This window comes from Erythrolamprus reginae, chromosome 7 (assembly GCF_031021105.1).
Source record: "Erythrolamprus reginae isolate rEryReg1 chromosome 7, rEryReg1.hap1, whole genome shotgun sequence".
In the NCBI taxonomy this organism is placed as follows: domain Eukaryota; kingdom Metazoa; phylum Chordata; class Lepidosauria; order Squamata; family Dipsadidae; genus Erythrolamprus; species Erythrolamprus reginae.
Genome location: NC_091956.1, coordinates 72,324,400 through 72,346,271, shown reverse-complemented (window position 1 = coordinate 72,346,271; position 21,872 = coordinate 72,324,400). Strand labels below are relative to the sequence as shown.

Below are 21,872 nucleotides of genomic sequence, written 5' to 3'. Positions count from 1 at the left end.
TTAATGAGACATATTCTGGATTAGATTACCTAATTCCCCCCACACCAAATAAATTATGCAGCAATATGAATTATAAATATAAATCAAAGCTATAATGTTTGATTTTGATCCAGATGTCATAGTATTTTACCATCTAAATGAAAAAGTTATATTAGATTATTTATATTATATTAAAGTTATATTAGATTATTTCACTGAAAGAGTAGTAGATCCTTGGAACAAACTTCCAGCAGACGTGGTTGGTAAATCCACAGTAACTGAATATAAACATGTCTGGCATAAACATATATCCATTGTAAGATAAAATACAGGAAATAATATAAGGGCAGACTAGATGGACCATGAGGTCTTTTTCTGCCATCAGTCTTCTATGTTTCTAGAAATAACAGACATTTCTTTTATTCATCCTGCTGATTGTCTGTTTTTATTCGACTTGTTTTCCTAAAGTACAGTGGTACCTCTACTTAAGAATGCCTCTACTTAAGAACTTTTCTAGATAAGAACCGGGTGTTCAAGATTTTTTTGCCTCTATTTAAGAACCATTTTCTACTTAAGAACCCAAGCCTGGAAAAAAATCCCCAGGAAGTTTGACAGCGGTACAAAAGCCTGGCCAGTTTCCGGCCATTCCCCTTTTAATCCCAGCCATTGGGCTGCTAGAGGAACCTTTTGGTGGCGCGTAAGGAGGTTTTGGCAGTTCAGAGCGAACAAAGCATTTTCCTTTTTCTGGGCGCTTGGACAGGGAATAAACCTCTGCCAGCGCCCAGAGAAAAGAAATGCTCTCTTCGCTCAGGGCAGCCGAACAGCCACTACAGCGAAAGAAAGGCACCAGCTACAAAGAGAGCAAGCGAGAGGAGAGGGGAGCCCTTCAGCATGGGAAGGAAGAGGAAGCAGGTAACAGTAGCAGCAGCCAGTGTATGGGAGGCAGTGTATGGGAGGCAGCCTCGCGCTGGATGTATTGGAGGTGCGTGCTCTTCCTCGCCGCCTCAGAGTCCCTCTTTTTTTTTTTAAGCCTTAAAGTTTTGGATTTTTAAAATTCCCCTCACCTCACCTTCTTCTTTCAGCAGCAACTCTCCTCCTCTTCTTCATCCTCCTCCTCCTCCCACCCAAATTCTGAGCTTTTATTTCTTTCCTAATGGGTTTGCACACATTATTTGCTTTTACATTGATTCCTATGGGAAAAATTGCTTCTACTTTAAGAACGTTTCTACTTAAGAACCTGGTCATGGAACGAATTAAGTTCTTAAGTAGAGGTACCACTGTAATGGTAAATAATTGGTACCATGTTTGTTGACCTCAAATATTTTAATTGGCCAAAGTTACCTGGTTTTGTATTTGGTTACTTCCATTTTTGTGGTATTATTTCTTGAAGGAATTTTGTACAATAAACATATTCATAACATTCTAAATTGCTCAACTTGTCAGGCTAAAGAGTTGCTTAAAATAGTATTTGCATTTATTATTTTTCTAAATTGCATACTTTTAATTCCATATAGCTTAAAGCCGTAATACTGGGAAATGAACTATATTTTATAACCCAAAAAATAAAAATAAAAATCTATAAAACTCAGTTCTAATCTGCAATCTGTATGTACAGTGTTCCCTCAATTTTCGCGGGGGATGCGTTCTGAGACCACCCGCGAAAGTCGAATTTCCGCAAAGTAGAGATGCGGAAGTAAATACACTATTTTTGGCTATGAACAGTATCATAAGCCTTCCCTTAACACTTTAAACCCCTAAATTACAATTTCCCATTCCCTTAGCAACCATTTAGATTATTACTCACTATGTTTATTTATTAGAGTTTATTTAAAAAAATATATATTAAAAATATTTATTAAAGGCAGACAAAAGTTTGGCAATGACATATGATGTCATTGGGCAGGAAAAACCGTGATATAAGGGGGGAAACCGCAAAGTATTTTTTAATTAATATTTTTGAAAAAACGTGGTATAGACTTTTCGCGAAGTTCAAACCCGCGAAAATCAAGGGAACACTGTATTCTGGTCTTCTAGACTCGCTTTGCAGTGTAATATATTTTAAACATGGCTCACTGACTCTCAGAGTCAGTTTGTCTTAATATAGGTATGTATTATAAACTGGATTATGTATTGTATGCCATAATGAAGCTTCCTGCTAGCATTGAATATTTCTTGAAGCAGGAACATTAATGTTTATATTCATTCTAGTCATCACTCTTTGGGATTGCTATAGGGTGATAGTCGTTCCTTGGCAAAAAAATGTGGTAAATTATGCAACTGCAATAATTTTATCTGAAACATAAAAATAAGGTAGTCTGCTGAATTGAGAAAAATGATCCAGTATCAAATCAATCAACAAAAATGTGCATTCCTACTCCAAACCCTAAATGTTCTATTTTTTTAATATGCTGCATCAATGCAATATGTTTTTCAGTTCTATTTTATTGGCTTTCATTATGGAGTTGCTGAAGAACTCAGTTGCTATGCAAGAACAAATGCTTTCTTGTAAGGGCTTCCTTGTAATAGGATACAGTCTTGAAAAGGTAAAGAAAATTAGATTTATTTTCTTTCCATTTTTTAACATTTTGGCCATCTTCATCATTGCTTAAGTATCTTTTTCCTTCTACAGTCTTCCAAAGCACACATAAACAAAACTGTCTTAGACCTTTGCCTTGCCTTTGCTAAATATTTGAGCAATCTGCATAATGGAGCCCCCTTACTGAAGCAGCTATGTGATCATATTCTCCTGAACCCAGTAATATGGATTTATACTCCAGCCAAGGTAAGATAAATTCCATTTGTGAACAGAACATAAAACGACTTGATTTTTCTTTTAGTACTAATGTGGTATGCGAATTCAATAATTTAGATTTATTTTCCCTTTCCTGTGTTAAAAGGTATACGTTATTTTGGAGAAAAATAACATGAACTAAAAGACTCAGTTTGGTGCAGTAGTTAAGCAGTCAGAAACCAAGAGACCGGAAGTTCTAGTCGTGCCTTGAGCAAAAAGCCCAAGTGGTCTTGGACCGTTTGCTTTCTCTCATCCCTAGAAAGGAGGCAATGGCAAACCACTGTTGGAAAAACCTTATCAGGAGAATTGCAGGCACTTGTCAGGCAGTCTCGAAGATAGAGCACAGAAGGGGGGGGGGGGGGGAAGCAAATTAATGATATAAATTAATAAAAAATGTTTCACTTGTGAAACTGTTTTGAGTACACAGCAGCTGTTTCATACTTAAACAAAACTACATTGGTCTGAGTGTTTTGTTTCAGGTAAGTAATCAGTAGTAATTGGTTACTACTAAACAACATTTTTGATAGTCTTATTTTTTTAAGAAATTGTCCCTTTCACGAAGAATTTTGCCATTTGGCTCATGGAAGCAAGTTAATGTGGATGACCCTCTCCTTCTTGCGATACTTCTTTAACAAGAGTTGGAAGGGACCTTGCAGGTCATCTAGTCCAACCCCCTGCCCAAGCAGGAGATCCTACATCTGCCTCTACCTAGGATTGAACTCACAATCTCCTGATTGTGGCCAAGCATATACAGGCAGTCCTTAACTGATTACTATTGTTGGGACCAATTGAGATGAACTCAATTTCATAACCTTTTTAGAATGGTTTTAGAATGGCTATTAAGCAAGTCACCTGACTGCCACCACCACCTGACTGCCACCCAATAGTCAGATACGCTTCATCCTTCCTCTTCAGCCACCCCTCTTCGGATGGAACTGAAACCCGGGCGGCTGAGGAGGAAGGATGAAGCAGATCTGATGAGAACACAGCACTGCCCATTTGCCTCAGCCTCCATTAGAAGTGGCGGCGGCGAAAGCAGCATGTTGGAAGGGCGAAGGCCAGGCCAATCCATCTGCTTGCTGTTTGACTCCTGACGGCATCCTTACATCAAACCCTGCAAGTGCAAGTAGCCTGCGGAGAGCAGCCACCGCGTCAGCAGTGGCGCTCCTAGGGCACCAGGAGGACAGTTCCGTGTCCCGCTCCCAATCTCGGGGTGTCATAAGGGAGGCAGAGGTAGTCAGAGACGGAGACCTTCCCATACACCCGCTTCTCCTGGTCCTCGCAGGGAAGTGACCGGTTGAGCCATGGGGGAAGCGCCTGTCTGGGGGAAAACCGGTCTCTCCATTGGGGGATCGGAACAAGCGTCATGGCCTCGGTGAAGGTTTGAAGACCCCTGAGGTAGGAGAGCAAGGGTCTTCAAACCTGATATGTTTAAGGCTTGTGACTAAAGAAGGAATTCTGAGAATTGAAGTCAACAAGTCTTGAAGCTGTCAAGTTTGAGGATTGTAAAAAGTGTATAAAAAGTACATGGTTTTTAAAAGTATTCTGCTACGCTGGTATTTTATTAAACAATATAATACTACACCATTTGGTTCAGAATACTTTTTTCCTTGCTTTCCTCCTCTAAAATCTAGGTGCATCTTATACACCGGTGTGTCTTATTCACCAAAAAATACGGTATATGGCTTGGAATATTCTGAGTTTTAGTCCAATGAGATAGAACTTTTGAAATGTTTCAGATTTTATTCTGTGGAAAGCAGATCACAGAATGAGCTTTGATGGGTTGCTTTGTTTTGAATTCAAACCCCCAATTTTACTGTTTTGTACATAAACCCAATACATAGACATAATGCACCGATATTCCCTGTTTCCCCCAAAATAAGACATCCCTTGATAATAAGCCAAATTGGGCTTTTGAGTGCATGGAGCACTTATTTCAGGCTTCTAAAAATATAAGACAGCATCTTATTTTTAGGGAAACACGGTAACACAAAGCAAATCTCTGAAAATCATTGTGAATATTATAAATCATATCTACTGGTATTAATTCCAGATAAATAAATGTATAAATAGAGCTTTGGGAGTGCTCACTTCCTGGTATTTATTTTATTTCCCCTATGTATGAAGTCTTAGTTACTCTCCTTTGCTTTTTTTTTTTAATTGGATGATACAGGTTCAGTTGATGTTGTACACTTACTTGTCCACTGAATTCATTGGCATAGCAAATATATATAATGCAATTAGACGAGTTGGTACAGTTCTATTGGCAGTCCATACCTTGAAGTATTACTATTGGGTAGTTAATCCTCAAGACCGCAGTGGAATTACTCCTAAAGGTTTAGGTATGTATTTATTATCTTGTTTTACAACAATAATACAACATTTGGAACTGTGAATAAGTTAAATGCTGACATAGTATTTTAAATATTTATAGAATTTAAGTATTAGGAGTTACTGTAATTGTTACGTTTTACATATGCATATACTTATATGCATATATACATATGCATATAAGTCCAATAAATGAATGAATGAATGAATGAATAAATGAATAAATAAATAAATTGTAATAAACAGACTTTTAAGTATATGATGCAATCTAATGTATCTTGAATTGAAACATCTCCCCCTTGCCCATGTAGTTTCTGTGTATGATTTGATTGTGTGCTTGTTTTTTATATATTGAGGTTTCTTTTGGATTTTTTTAACCTAAAACTGTAATTTAGATTGCTAAATATTAAATTTGTTACTATGTATTGTTTTTTACCATTGTTGTGAGCCGCCCCGAGTCTGCGGAGAGGGGCGGCATATAAATCCAATAAATCTAATCTAATCTAATCTTTCATATTAAGACGGACCTCGGCCTAATCAGAAAGAAATCCTTTCTCTGCGAGCCTGTTTACTGATGTTTATTAAACAGCTGGTAACAAAGGTAAGAAATCTTCAAATTGAGAAGTGTTGTCCAGTTTTATTTGCTTACAGAACTATTTGCCCTGCTTATTGTTTTCTAGAATTGTTAAGATGCTAAGGGAAGCGAACTCAACATCTAGGAATCGTCATTCATTGAAATGGATTTGGGGGGGGGGGGGCTTCTTGCTTTAGAGTGTACTTTATATTTCTGATGACTGAACATTTGCTGAAGAAAGTTCAGACTCTGTAAATAATTAAGGTGAGAAAGAAGGTACAGCCCTTTAAATGTCCATGTCACACGAGAGCTGATTTCTTCTTCAATTAACAATTGCTTTATCTGTAATGTAGAAAAAGACCCAGTGATCCATTAAGTCTGCCTTTCAGGGTTTTTAAAAAATTGGTTTTATTTTTTAATTTATGTCAGACAATGGATATGAGTTTATCCCAAACATGTGATTTACAATCTGTGCTTGATGTTGGTTCCATGCTTCCACTACTCTTTCTGTGAAATAATCCTTTCAAACATTATTTTTGAACTTCCCTCTTGTCAGTTTGGGGTTATGCCCCCATGTTCTTGATTTTTGCTTAATATTGAAAACACTGCCTTTTATACAGATAACAGTATTAAAAAGAGAGTTTAACCATGCTGTGAATCCAATGCTGTAATGAAACTGATGTGTACATACATAAACTCAGCCCTTGGCAAAGTTCAAGCCATCTAGCTTGTCCTATTTCTTCCTTCTGTTTTCTGTCCTTCTTTCATTGTTTCCCTTGTCATATTGCTTCACTGAAAAAAGCTAAGTTAATAAAGCTCCCCAAAGATAAATGAAAATAACTGAAGGAGGCTTAGACTTCTCCAGCTGAAAAAAAACATCGAAAAGCCTTATAGCACAAATGTTTTTTTTAAATATTTTCAGAGCTTGGAATTAATAGAATATTTGATTTTGCTTCAAGAATGCTTGAAGCCTTATTAAATAGCACGGTCAGTATTTCTTCTTATTTCTGAAAATAAGGCAAGGCAAGTTAATAGATCTGTATGATTATACAATATAAAATTGGTTATAAATTGCATATCCTGGAACAGTGAAAATTGCTTTCTTTCATTATAGTTTGGGACTTTTATGTAAATATAGCTAGTGGTATAACAAGCAGGAAGAGGGAGATTATGATCCCGATATATAGAGTGCTGGTGAGACCACATTTGGAATACTGTGTTCAGTTCTGGAGACCTCACCTACAAAAAGATATTGACAAAATTGAACGGGTCCAAAGACGGGCTACAAGAATGGTGGAAAGTCTTAAGCATAAAACGTATCAGGAAAGACTTAATGAACTCAAACTGTATAGTCTGGAGGACAGAAGGAAAAGGGGGGACATGATCGAAACATTGAAATATGTTAAAGGGCTAAATAAGGTCCAGGAGGGAAGTGTTTTGAATAGGAAAGTGAACACAAGAACAAGGGGACACAATCTGAAGTTAGTTGGGGGAAAGATCAAAAGCAACATGAGAAAATATTATTTCACTGAAAGAGTAGTAGATCCTTGGAACAAACTTCCAGCAGACGTGGTTGGTTAATCCACAGTAACTGAATTTAAACATGCCTGGGATAAACGTATATCCATCCTAAGATAAAATACAGAAAATAGTATAAGGGCAGACTAGATGGACCATGAGGTCTTTTTCTGCTGTCAGACTTCTATGTTTCTATGTTTCTATATGAGATTTTTCGGTGGACTGGAGGGGACATGGTTTTATATGCTGCCTACATTCTGCGGATGGAGGTTAGTTCATTTGAGTGCTCCGGTTTTTGGTATGATGTGGACTGATTCCAATCTACAAACTGGGAGTTGGGGAACCCTGATTTAAAGGATCAATATATATGGATATATGGAATCTATGTGTAGTACACATAGTCATAGGGGACGTGTATGGAAACTAATATTATTGCCAACTGAAACTAATATTACTTGAATTACATTTCTCTTGATTTTATTTTTTAAGGACTATGGAGTGAAAGAAGATGAACTCCAGGGCATTCTGAATTATCTTCTTACCATCCATGAGGTAAACTTAAGTTAGCAACTTGTTTTCAAGAAGCTTTTAAATAAAATATTCCCTCCTATCATCCAATAACATTGAAGTAAGAAAAACATGAATAACATTGATTGAATCTACAGATATGATTTAAGAATTCTTATCTTTAAGTTAATTTGTGTAATAGGATTCTATAGGGAATTTTTTAATTCATTTCTTCAAACTGGAATATCAAGGAGGTTGGACAGAGAAAAAATAAATCATGAAGCTGTACCCACGAAGGATTCCTCCCCCCCCCCATGAAAAATAAACTAATAACAATAATATATCTGGGACTGCCTTCTGACGCACGAATCCCAGCGATCGGTTAGGTCCCACAGAGTTGGCCTTCTCCGGGTCCTGTCAACTAAACAATGTCGTTTGGCGGGACCCAGGGGAAGAGCCTTCTCTGTGGCGGCCCCGACCCTTTGGAACCAACTCCCCCCAGATATCAGAGTTGCCCCCACCCTCCTTGCCTTTCGTAAGCTCCTTAAAACCCACCTCTGTCGTCAGGCATGGGGGAACTGAGACTTTCCCTCCCCCTAGGCTTATAGAATTTATGCATGGTATGTTAGTATGTATGATTGGTTTCTAAATTGGGGTTTTAAATTAACTTAAATATTAGATTTGTTTACATTGTATTATTATTGCTGTTAGCCGCCCTGAGTCTGCGGAGAGGGGCGGCATACAAATCTTATTAATAAATAAATAAATAAACAACAACACAATTTTAAATAAAGTATTTCTGGATACATGTGAAAAATGTGCTACCTCCAATAAGCTGAGCCCTTAAAATGTTTGTTTTAAATTTATACAATTTACCTGTCCACAAGTAGCACTTTTTCCATTGTATTTTGGTTAAAATGTGAGGGTCTGCTTATTTATCCATGATTATGCACCATCTCTGTATGGATATTTTTAAAAAGTACGCTACCTGATAAGCTTGTTCATGCATAAACTAAATACAATTTTGAGGGTGAACTTTAGCACCTAAAATTCTTGGCTCGTCTGCAAGTATATACAATAAAGCAGTAAAACAAGTAAGGATTGACTACTGTTGTAATTATCTATAGCTTCCTGTTTTGCTTTCAGAAAGAGTTTGAGGCAAGAAGTAATATCAAACATTTAGAAAGTAGGATAGAAATATAAGTAAATTAATTTGCTTTCAGGGCATTAAAACAAGTAATTTTACATCATAAATCATCCCCTCAACCCAGTCCTTTGAGTTTTATGTGCATTATTTCTGGCACTCTGGTTTTGAAGTATTTCTCTTCAGAACATTTGATGGTGATATCCTGCAGCATCTAAAAACTAAATAGAATTTATTTGTTTTATTTTATATTATCTATAATAATACAAATATTCGCTGCATAATATTGCAGATTTAAGAACGGTCACTAAGATGCTGCAGTACTTGGACATAGCAGAAAAGAAGAAAAAACTACTGTAGGAAAATCACAAAATATAAAGATTTGCAAATAGAGGTAGAAAGACTGTGGCAAAAGAAAACAAAGATAGCAGCTATAGTGATAAGAATCTTGGATGCAATCCACAAATATCTGGAGAATCACTTGAACACCTTTAGCATTAACAAAATCACAACCAGCCAATTGCAAAAGGTAGCTTTACTCAGAATAGTTCACATTTATGATGAGACATTTAACACTTTCAAACATCAACATTTGCTTATTCCACTGCCCTTAGAAGGGATTTGACAGGTGGATAAAAATACCCAATCAAGGCTAAACATTTGGCTGACTATGTGATGAACAATTATAATAATGTATTTTGCTCCTTAAACAAGAGGCAGAACAAATCAAGTAATCACAAAAATTTCATTTGATTCACAATTTAACACGCACTCTCTATTAACAACTAAAGCAAGGCCAAACACAGCCATGGAAAACATGCTAAAATATGGCAGATTGCATACAAAAATTATGCATTGTTTTTATGTATAATTGTAAGGCAGATACTAACCTGGGAATGCCAATATTAATATTTTATCTTTCAGCATATCTCTAGCTATGATTTCTATTGTTATTAAATTTTATTCTGTATGCACTGTATGTATACAGTCAAATTATGGCAGCAAACATTCCGTAATCATCTTAATAATAATAATTACCGTATATACTCGAGTATAAGCCGACCCGAGTATAAGCTGAGGCACCAATTTTTGCCACAAAAACTGGGAAAACGTATTGACCCGAGTATAAGCCGAGGTTAGAAAATGCAGTGGCTACTGGTAACTTATAAAAATGGAAAACAATAAAATTACATTAATTGAGACATGTTTTAGAATATTTATTTTAAAGAAAACCAGTAAACTAGCTCTGTAAATTTAAAAGAGGGTAAACAAATTAACAATATTAACAATAAATTAAAAAGTAAAAAAAGTAGCTCGATCAGGAACAAAGCTAAAACCTAAGAGTTAAAATCCTTCAAAACTGGATTCCTTCTCATCATTAATTGGATTTACATTATTGTTCTGTTTTTATATATGCTGTGAGCCACCCTGAGTCCTTGGAGAGGGATTGCATACAAATCCAATTAAACAAACAAACAAACAAACAAACAAATAAGTGTATCCAAAGAAGAGCTTCAGCATTAGCTGCTGTGAGGTTATCAGCATAGAAAACCAAATAGATAGATAGATAGATAGATAGATAGATAGATAGATAGATAGATAGATAGATATAGATAGAAAGATAGACAGACAGACAGAAAAATAGATAGATAGATAGATAGATAGATAGATAGATAGATAGATAGATAGATAGATAGATAGATAGATAGAAATAGATAGATAGATAGATAGATAGATAGATAGATATAGATAGAAAGATAGATAGACAGACAGACAGAAAAATAGATAGATAGATAGATAGATAGAAATAGATAGATAGATAGATAGATAGATAGATAGATAGATATAGATAGAAAGATAGATAGACAGACAGACAGAAAAATAGATAGATAGATAGATAGAGATAGATAGATAGATATAGATAGAAAGATAGATAGACAGACAGACAGATAGAAAAATAGATAGATAGATAGATAGATAGATAGATATAGATAGAAAGATAGATAGACAGACAGACAGACAGATAGAAAAATAGATAGATAGATAGATAGATAGAAATAGATACAGATAGATAGATAGATAGATAGCTAGAAAGAAAAATAGTTAGATAGAAAAATAGATAGATAGAAATAGATACAGATAGATAGATGATAGATAGATAGACAGATAGATATAAAGATAGACAGACAGATAGAAAAATAGATAGATAGATAGATAGATAGATAGAAAGAAATAGATACAGATAGATAGATAGATAGAAAAATAGATAGATAGAAAGATAGACAGATAGAAAAAGAATTCCTGTCTAGCTCTGCCTCATAACACATTATTAGATCCTATCCAAGCAAGGACAGCAACTACCACAAAATGCCATTTTTTAAACAGTTTAAATCCTTTCAAAGGAGGGGGAGGAGAATCTGACAGCAGGGGGCCTTTTTAATCCGACTCACCATTGCAAATGGCTGCCTTCTTTGAGCTAGGGAGAGGAACTACGGCGTGCCAGAGGGGACAAAAGCTGGTGCCTCCTCGCTCTGGCTCAAGCAATGGCGCCCTCGTGTGGTGACTTTGTCAATGACCCGAATATAAGCCGAGGCTGTGTTTTTCAGCCCATTTTTGGGGCTAAAAAACTCGGCTTATACTCGAGTATATACGGTAATAATTTATTAGATTTGTATGCCGCCCCTCTCCGAAGACTCGGGGCGGCTCACAACAACGATAAAAACAATATTATACTGGCACAAATCTAATATTAAAAAAAACCTAAAAACCCTATCATAATTAAAAACCAAACAGCACATACATACCAAACATAAATTATAATAAGCCTGGGGGAAAGGTGTCTCAAATCCCCCATGCCTGGCAGTATAGGTGGGTCTTAAGTAGTTTACGGAAGGCAAGGAGGGTGGGAGCAGTTCTAATCTCCGGGGGGAGTTGATTCCAGAGGGCCGGGGCCGCCACAGAGAAGGCTCTTCCCCTGGGGCCCGCCAGCCGACATTGTTTAGTCGACGGGACCCGGAGAAGGCCAACTCTGTGGGACCTTATTGGCTGCTGGGATTCGTGCGGTAGCAGGCGGTTCCGGAGGTACTCTGGTCCAATGCCATGTAGGGCTTTAAAGGTCATGACCAACATCTTGCTTCCTATTTTCACCACAACAACCAACCTATGAGTTGGGTTGGTATTAGAGAGAGTGATTGGCCCAATGTCTCAAAGCCAGGATTCTATGCCATCCTCTTGACTACTTTTTACCAAATTGGTCCCATGTTCTCTCTTGAATCACAGTCTATAATTCTTCAGGTGATATAGCTGTTACTTCTGTGCTTCCATTTTAATTTACGCTTCTTGATTTAACCCCTTTGTGTCTGGTTCTTAAAGCTTTTAGATCCCACCTACTTTGTCTTATAGTTACTTGCATGACTTTCAAATAACTGGCTGCTAGGTTCACATTACTTGGCTCAGCTGTTTTTGAAATGCTGCAGTAGCAGCTATTCTGGGCTTTCAACAAGGAGGTGGGTTGGGTCTTTTTTATTTGCTCCTGCTGGGCGTGCAGGTGCCTGAGTTGTGCTTGGGCTGCTTGCCAGAGGCTATGAAATGTAATGATGCCTATATATTTATGCTGCACCTGATCTCATTCTCTAATCCAGTGATTTTCAACCTTTTTTGAGCCGCGGCACATTTTTTACATTTACAAAATCCTGGGGCACACCACCAACCAAAAGGACACAAAATGACACTCTAAGACACTCTCCTCTCTTTTTCCATCCCTGTCTCCTCCCCCTCTTGTGTGTGTGTGTATACATACTCTTGAACCATTTCCAAAAACAGGTGAGGGCTGGGGGGGTTTCTCTCTTATTTTTTGGGTGCTTTTTATCATATGTTTTAAATCAAGAGTCAGTTCTCTCTCTCTCTCTCTTTTGTTTCTCTCTCTTTCCTCTCATTCTCTCTCTCAATCATTTCCTCATTTCTCTTTTTTCCTCCCCTCTGCTCATTTCTCTCTCTCTCTTTCTCTCCTCTTTTCTCCCTCTCTTGCTTTCTTTCTATCTCTCTCTCTCTCTCTTGCTTTCTCTCTCACTCTTGCTTTCTCTCTCTCTCTTTCTCTCTCTTGCTTTCTCTCTCTCTTTCTCTCTCTTGCTTTCTCTCTCTCTCTTTCTCTCTCTCACTCTTTCTTTCTTTCTTTCTCTCTCTCTCATTCTTTCTCTTTTCTCTCTTGCTTTCTCTCTCTCTCTTTCTCTCTTTATTGCTTTCTTTCTCTCTTTCTCTCACTCTTTCTTTCTCTCTCTCTCTCTCACTCTCTTTCTCTCTCTCTCAGCAAAATATTGTGAGACCAGAACCTGAGCTTCCTTCTTCGCGGCACACCTGACCGTGTCTCCCGGCACACTGGTTGAAAAGCACTGCTCTAATCTGCTGAGTCTTTGCCAGTTGGTTGGCCATTTACAAGAATTCTCCCTACTTTCTTTCCCATCCCCAATGCCTCCTTATCCAATCTCGGTTTCTAATGTCCTCTGGTTATCTTTCTTGTGAGACTTCAGGTCTTTCTTCTGTCTTTTCTCCTTTCTCCTTTTCTTTTTCTTCTCTTCACTTTTCCTCTTCAATGCTACCATAACTAGTTCCAGAGTCAAGCACATTTAAAAGTCCAGGTCAATCAATTCCACAGGGTGGGGCCTTAAAGGAAAACAGGTAAGGGGAGCATGGGCTTTCCATTCACTGCACATTCTTATTTTTATATTAAATCAGCTACTGGAGTGTGTTTAACTAGTAGTTTGAGCAGCTTTGTTATTGTTAATTTCTTAAATTATTGCTGGACTACAGTATTATATTTATCATTTTATAACATAGTTTACTACTTGATCTTGTAAAAATATGATTTTTTTTCCTTTAGATTAGATTAGATTTATTGGATTTATATGCCGCCCCTCTCCGCAGACTGGGGGCAGCTCACAACAATGGCAAAACAGTACATAGTGACAAATCCAATACCCACCAATCCAATTACAATTTTAAGCTAAAACATTCATAAAAACAACCCCAGAATATATAAAAACAAGCACACAATCAATCAAACGCCAGAATAACATGGGCAAGGGGGAGATGTTTCAGTTCCCCCATGCCTGACGGCAGAGGTGGGTTTTAAGGAGTTTGCGAAAGGCAAGGAGGATGGGGGCAATCCTAATCTCAGGGGGAGCTGGTTCCAGAGGGTCGGAGCCGCCACAGAGAAGGCTCTTCCCCTGAGTCCCGCCAGACGACATTGTTTAGTCGACGGGACCCGAAGAAGGCCAACTCTGTGGGACCGAACCGGTCGCTGGGATTCATGCGGCAGAAGGCGGTCCCAAAGGGATTCTGGTCCGGTGCCATGAAGGGCTTTATAGGTCATAACCAACACTTTGAATTGTGATAGGAAACTGATCAGCAACCAATGCAGACTGCGGAGTGTTGGCGTAATATGGGCATACTTAGAGAAGCCCATAATTGCTCTCACAGCTGCATTCTGCACGATCTGAAGTTTCCGAACACTTTTCAAAGGTAGCCCCATGTAGAGAGCGTTACAGTAGTCGAGCCTCGAGGTGATGAGGGCATGAGTGACTGTGAGCAATGACTCCCGGTCCAAATAGTAATGCTAGTTTAGGATTGAAGTCTGAAACAGTTTAGCAACACATTGTTTTTATGTTTTTTTAATGTAACAGGACATGTGTTAATCGGTGGTTTTGATGTTAGGAATCTAAAATAAAAAGCAGCAAAAGATGTTATTTGCATAACAGTTTCCCTCCCATACTAAATTGCTTCTGAGTGTCTCTTTACTTCTGAAACTCTTTGATTTATAGCATGGGATAAATGATAGTTTTGTTTAAAATATATCAAAGCTTTCCTGGGCCATTGAATCCATTTCCTTTGTCCTAATACGGCTTAATATGGAATATTTTATATATTCACTTTTTTGTAGTGCTGAGAAAGGGATTAACTTTGTGAGTTCCTTAGGTTTGTTTGTATAGATCTGAGTTAAGTTTTGGGTTGGTTTTCTTGTTTTTTAGTTTAGGCTGTTAGTTTTTTCTAAGTACTGCCTCATTTAGCTTTTAGAACTGTAGTCATGAAATTTCATAAGTAACATTTGCATATTTCTTATGAATATCATTACATTTTTTATTCATTAAAAAAAAATTATACAGCCACCCATTTGCTTTGATGACTGATGGCTAAGAATAAATTACAACTGTAACAATAAAAACCCAGAAAATTAGAAAAATAAATATCACAACATTACGGGTGGTCTTATTCTATGAGTTTTCACCTAATGATCAGAATTATTATGGACTAAAAACAAATCATTCCCAACTCAGAACTTATGACATCTTAGAACTAATGACAGCTGTAGCACTCCTGCAGTCACGGAATCATATTCTGGATGCTTGACAATTGGCTGGCATTTGTGACTGGTTGCGGTATCCCACAGTCATGTGAACACATTTTGTAATGTTTTGCTAGAAATTGACAAAGGGACCCATTTGATAAAAGCAGATTCACACTTATGAACATATGAATGAGATTGATTTTCTTAATGACTTAATGCCTGCTGTAAAACTGTTGTAAAATTGAGTATGGTCACGTGGTGCCTCAATTTATGACTGCAACTTACAACTAAAATTCCAGTTCCAATTTTGGTCATAATTTGAGGACTATAATGTAGACAAGTTCTCAAAATTTGCATATCACAGTCATACAGCCTTACAGCTGACTTTACCTGTTATCTTGACCCAACACCTGAGGGAATAGCAAAGATTTTAAAGCTTTTTGGAAAGCTCAAAGTGTTGGGGCCTACTCAGTTTTGGGAGGAATAGAGCAAGCAATTAGGCAAGCTCTGAGTCAGAGAAAGAACCTTTTCTGGTCCCTGCTAGATGATATTGCTTCAAGAAAACAACTTGAAAATTGTGTACTATGCCAGGCCTGGTAGGACTGAAAATATCACAAATATGTCTCAAGAATCTTCCATTCTGTCTAATCCTAAATTGTTCTGTCGGGCTCTCTGGTAGAATCCTCCCAAAAATGCACAGGTACAAATGTCAGACACACACACGTTTGAAAATTCAAAACAATGTTCTTTATAATGAAAATTCACTTAAACCAAGCCCTCTTTTGGTATAGCAAAGAGCACTCGTCTCCAAACAAACTGGTAATTTGTACAAGTCCCTTATCAGTTCTGTGATACTTAGCTTGCAGTTGTGAGGCAATTCACAGTCCTTCTTCTTTCACAAAGTGACACACACTTTGCTCTGGTTTAGTTTCAAAGCGGGGAAAAATCAGCACACAAAAGGTCAAAGTCAGTAAAGCAGTCACGAAACAATCAGATAATCCTCCACAATGGCCAAACCCACAGGCTGCTATTTATAGCAGCCTCACTAATCACCACAGCCCCACCCAACCACAGGTGGCCTCGTTTTCTTTGATAATAATCTCTCAGTTGTTGTTGCCTATGCATCGCTCTCCGCATGCATGGCTGTATCATTAACTCTTGTTCTGAATCCAAGGAGGAGCTAGATAATTGATCTCCTTCTGAGCTGTCTGCCACACTCTCCTCCTCCCTGTCACTCATGTCTTCTTCGTCAGAGGAGCCTTCATCAGCAGATTCCACCGGGGGGGGGGGGGGAAACAGGCCTGCAGTATGTGGATGTCTCCCCCACATCCCCAGTCCTTGGGGCAGGAGCAGGGCCAGAGCTAACCACAACACTAAATTATACTTATTACTATCGTCATCAATGAAGAAAACACTATATATGTGATACTTTTCTCTTTACTTTATCTACAACGGGTGTCAAACTTGCGGGCCACAGACCAGATGTTTCACACGCTGGGGACCCTGATCCCAGTTTAGCGAAGGGGGGAAAAGTTGTAATACGTGACGTGGCAACATTGTGTTGCTGCATGTTTTACACTCCTGGTCTATTATGACAGATGAGGAAAATAGTAGTAATTCATAAATTGATAAAAATACACAAAGTTTGAAATATAGTATCAGTTTTAACATGAGTTTCTTTATATTTAGGATGAAAATTTAATGGATGTTTTGCAATTGCTTGTTGCTCTCATGTCTGAGCACCCCAGTTCTATGATTCCTGCTTTTGATCAGAGGAATGGATTACGGTAAGAAATAAATTCCAGAATAAATAACAATAATAAGTTGAATATTTAGTTGTCTTTGTCAGATAAATGTTGTTTGTCACCTATTAATGTGGGGGTTACTTTGTGTAAAACAGGTTGGTTTAACTATCACTGGGTACAATAAGTATTATTTTATAAGTGTAGCTTGATTGTTGCCTAAATAAACTATTTTAGCAAATTACATTTTTTTAAAAAAATATTTTTTTAGAGTTATCTACAAACTTCTTGCTTCCAAAAGTGAAGGAATCAGAGTACAAGCACTGAAGGTGATGGGCTACTTTTTAAAGCATCTGGCACCCAAGTAAGTATTAGATGGAAACAGAAGTAAGCCATAAAAATATCTAACTCCTTAAATATCATTTTTTCTGGATTGTTTTTTTATAAGTCCTTGATGTACAAACACAATTGGAACTGGGATATTGGTCACTAAGTGATGCAATCATTAAGCAAGTCATCACATGACCGGACCAAATTTTATGACCATTTTACAATGGTTGTTAAGGGAATTGCATGGTGTTAAATGGAATGACACTGTTAAGTGAATCCAGCTTTCCTAATTTACTTTGCTTGTCAAAACCTGGTTAGGAAGGTTGCAAACCATGATTGTCTGACCACAAGATACAGCAACCATATTAAATGGAAACTGGTTGCCAAGTGCCTGTATTGCCGGGGTGGCGCAGCAGGTAGAGCGCTGTACTGCAGGCCACTGAAGCTGAGTGTAGATCTGAAGGTCAGTGGTTCAAATCTCATCACCGGCTCAAGGTTGACTCAGCCTTCCATCCTTCCGAGGTGGGTAAAATGAGGACCCGGATTGTGGGGGCAATATGCTGGCTCTGTTAAAAAGTGCTATTGCTAACATGTTGTAAGCCGCCCTGAGTCTAAAGAGAAGGGCAACATAAAAATAGAATAAATAAATAAATAAACAAAATAAATAAATGATGATCATGTGACTGCTAGGCTGGTACAAAGGTCATAACTTTGAAGACAGGCCCTAAGTCACTTTTCTTGAGCCTGTTGTAACTTAAAACCAATATTAAATTAACGGTTATAGTTGAAAGATCACCTGTACAGTGGTACCTCATCTTACGAACGCCTCTTCTAACGAACTTTTCAAGATACGAACCCGGTGTTTAAGATTTTTTTGCCTCCTCTTCCGAACTATTTTCACCTTACGAACCCAAGCAGCTGCTGCTGGGATGAAGGGGTTACTTTTCCCCCCCTTTTTTGAAGAAAGAAAAGGGAGGGGCAGCTTGGGGGAGGAACAACGTGCTTGGAAAGGAACTGAAAGGGTGTCTTTTTAAGAAAGAACAGGGAGGAGGGAGGGGCAGCTTGGGGGAGGAAAGATTTTGCAGAGAACAACGTGCTTGCAAAGGCACTGAAATGGTGTCTTTTGAAGAAAGAAAAGGGAGGGGCGCCCCCCTTGCCTTTCTTCCTTCCCACTCACCCTTTAGCCTAGCCTTGCTTCTTCCACCCGCCCCCTTTAGCTGCTCCTCCCTGCCCTCTGTTCGCCTCCCTTCTAAAGTTTGGGATTTTCCTGAAGGATTTGCACGCATTATTTGCTTTTACATTGATTCCTATGGGAAACATTGTTTCATCTTACGAACTTTTCACCTTACGAACCTCCTCCTGGAACCAATTAAGTTCGTATCATGAGGTACCACTGTACTTGATTTTATATTGTTGAAGAAGATATTTATTAATTATTTAGTGCTGCAATGGTCAGAACTTCAGGTAGAAGTCCGTGCTGTTGTAATTTCAAACAATCACTGAACAAGCAGTCTACCCAGATTACATTTTACTGACAATTAGACCTTGGCCAGGTATGCATCAACTAGGCTTGTCCATATTCTTTTAACATTTTCCTATAGTTAGCCATAGTTTTTCATTGTAATCAAACATTAAACCTGTCATGACTTTCAAAGAAGCTAGAACATGATAAATTAGTTTAAATTTATTTATTTATTCAAAATTCAAAATTATTGCCCACCCATCTTACCGTATAGTAACTCTGAGGGGCTTACAGTCATAGAAATATCTTCATTTGTATACAGTTAAAACATAAATAATTGAAATTAAACATTAAAATCTAAGGACACACGGGGAGGGCGGAGTGAGGGGAGATCTGTTGTTAGCCAATCAACTACCTCCACTGTGCTCTTCTCCTACCTGGGCCCTAAAGCAGTGTTTCCCAACCTTGGCAAACCTGAAGGTATTTGGACTTCAACTCCCAGAATTCTCCAGCCAGCAAATGCTGGCTGGGGAATTCTGGGAGTTGAAGTCCAGATATCTTCAAATTGCCAAGGTTGGGAAACACTGCCCTAAAGTAACTGGCAGAGCCCCATCTTTAGGCCCTAAATTTCATTTGCATATTATGGGTTCTTTGAAAGTTATTAAATGTACTTTGCTTCTGATATAAACAAAGCAAGGTATTAACAAGCAGTTGTGTACATGTTTCAATTTATGTATAAAGACTTGATTATTTGATTGTATATATTATATATATTTTTATATAAATTATATACATTTCTACAAGAATACTAATTTTAAATTGAGAAATACTGTATGTCTGAGATGAGAATTTTTCTTTTTCATAACATAAAAATTAGCTACAAATCTAAATATAAGTTAAGACTAAAATAAAGGAACACGGGAAGAAAAGGAGAATAGTTCTTATTTAAATACTGGAAGTGATAGTTGTCCAAAAATATATTCAACAAGTTATTTATTACTATTTAATTTTTCATATAATTTTAGGAGGAAAGCAGAAATTATGATTGGACATGGACTTTTCTCTCTTCTGACTGAGAGGCTGACGCTTCAAACAAACTTAATTTCCATGACTACCTACAATGTACTTTTTGAGGTAAAAGAAATATGTAGCTGAGGTGATTTAATTTATACTAAGTTCCAGGTGATAAAGTTTGGATTTCTTTTGTTTCTATTTCACAGAAATACTAGTTAGCAAACATAAATGTTACAAAAATATCCTTAACTTGAAAAGCAAAAAGTAATAATTCAGTACTTAATTTGAATAAAAATGTTAATTTAATTAAAAATAATACTTCTATTGTCAAACATCTTTCAATATTATGAAAATAAATTTTTGATTAGTATTATGTCATATGATATCGTATCTGTATATGTTTATGCATATATATAGAGAAAATACTGTTTCGCCCAAAATAAGACATCCCCTGATAATAAGCCCCATCGGGCTTTTGAGTCAAGAGCTTGTTTCAGCGTTCAAAACATATAAGACGAGGCCTTATTTTCAGGGAAACACGAGTATTAAGTATGTTAGCTTTCTTGAATCGTGTGTCTGTGTGTATGGGATAGAGAGAAAGAGAGGAGAGAGAATAAGTATGAGCATGTGAAGAATAATAATACAGTGATCCCTCGAGTATCGCGAGGGTTCCGTTCCAAGACCCCTCGCGATAATCGATTTTTCGCGATGTAGGGTTGCGGAAGTAAAAACACCATCTGCGCATGCGCGCCCTTTTTTTCATGGCCGCACATGCACAGATGGTGGAGTTTGCGTGGGCGGCGGGCGGCACCCAGGGAAGGTTCCTTCGGCCGCCCAGCAGCTGAACTGCTCCACAGCGCGGCAGCAGCGAGGAGCCGAAGATGGGGTTTCCCCGTTGCCCAGGCAAAGGGGAAACCCCATCTTCGGCTCCGTGCTGCTGCCGCGCTGCGGAGCAGATCAGATGCTGGGCGGCCGAAGGAATCTTCCCTGGGTCTTCCCGCCGCCCAGGCAAAGGGGAAACCCCAAGATCGCTTGCCGCTTGCCCGTCACCCGCCCGGCCGCTCGCTTGCCGCTTGCCCGTTCACTCGCCCGCCCGGCTGCTCGCTTGCTGCTTGCCGCTTGCCCGTTCACCCGCTCGCCCGGCTGCTCGCTTGCCGCTTGCCCGTCACCCGCCCGCCCGGCTGCTCGCTTGCCGCTCGAGAGCAAGAGGGGGAGAGATAGAGAAAGAGAGAGAAGGAAAGAAAGAGATGAGAGAGGGAGGAAGAGAGTGTGAGAGAGGAAGAAGCAAGATAGAGAAAGAGAGAGAGAAAGAAAGATGAGAAAGGAAAGGAGTGACGTCACCGGGTGTAAAAATCGCGATATAGCGTTTCGCGAAGATTGAGATCGCGAAAATCGAGGGATCACTGTATATCAAAAGTATAGAACCTTAAGGTATAACACTGAACAGTCCTACAATCCCTCAGTTAAGATAGGAATGGGCAATTTGAGGGCCTTACATTTCTTTTCAATTCCTCTGGAGCTTCTTTATTAAAATGTTAGATCTTTATTTCAGTTCAGGAGGGAAGTGTTTTTAATAGGAAAGTGAATCCAAGAACAAGGGGACACAATCTGAAGTTAGTTGGGGGAAAGATCAAAGGCAACATGAGAAAATATTATTTTACTGAAAGAGTAGTAGATCCTTGGAACAAACTTCCAGCAGACGTGGTTGGTAAATCCACAGTAACTGAATTTAAACCTGCCTGGGATAAACATAGATCCATTGTAAGATAAAATGCAGGAAATAGTATAAGGGCAGACTAGATGGACCATGAGGTCTTTTTCTGCGGTCAGTCTTCTATGTTTCTATGTTTTTCTATGTTTATGAAAAGTCACATAACCCAGTGTTTCCCAACCTTGGCCACTTGAAGATGTTTGAACTTCAACTCCCAGAATTCCCCAGCCAGCAAATGCTTGCTGGGGAATTCTGGGAGTTGAAGTCCAGATACTTTCAAGTGGCCAAGGTTTGGAAACACTGACATAACCAAAGACCCACAGAGGCTTTAAAAATAATTGTTAGGACTTCTTTAAATTTCTATTCCCCCTGTTGTCCATATAATTGATTTTATAACTCTGACCCTCTTGAGAAGAGATAAAGGATTAT

At 38.3% G+C, this 21,872-nt stretch overlaps 1 protein-coding gene across 6 annotated transcripts in view; it reads left to right on the top strand.

Moving 5' to 3' along the window:
- LRBA (LPS responsive beige-like anchor protein) overlaps nucleotides 1–21,872 on the top strand; it is a 453,900-nt gene that overhangs the window by 42,503 nt on the left and 389,525 nt on the right. For 3 of the 6 annotated variants that reach the window (XM_070757807.1, XM_070757808.1, XM_070757806.1), the window contains exons 12-20: nucleotides 2,414–2,522; nucleotides 2,609–2,761; nucleotides 4,944–5,112; nucleotides 5,623–5,702; nucleotides 7,403–7,462; nucleotides 7,683–7,745; nucleotides 16,874–16,971; nucleotides 17,198–17,290; nucleotides 19,744–19,852. In XM_070757807.1, the coding sequence (XP_070613908.1) occupies nucleotides 2,414–2,522; nucleotides 2,609–2,761; nucleotides 4,944–5,112; nucleotides 5,623–5,702; nucleotides 7,403–7,462; nucleotides 7,683–7,745; nucleotides 16,874–16,971; nucleotides 17,198–17,290; nucleotides 19,744–19,852 (934 nt within the window). The remainder of the gene's footprint in view (nucleotides 1–2,413; nucleotides 2,523–2,608; nucleotides 2,762–4,943; nucleotides 5,113–5,622; nucleotides 5,703–7,402; nucleotides 7,463–7,682; nucleotides 7,746–16,873; nucleotides 16,972–17,197; nucleotides 17,291–19,743; nucleotides 19,853–21,872) is intronic. The other 3 variants (XM_070757811.1, XM_070757810.1, XM_070757809.1) reach the window with 1 other exon arrangement.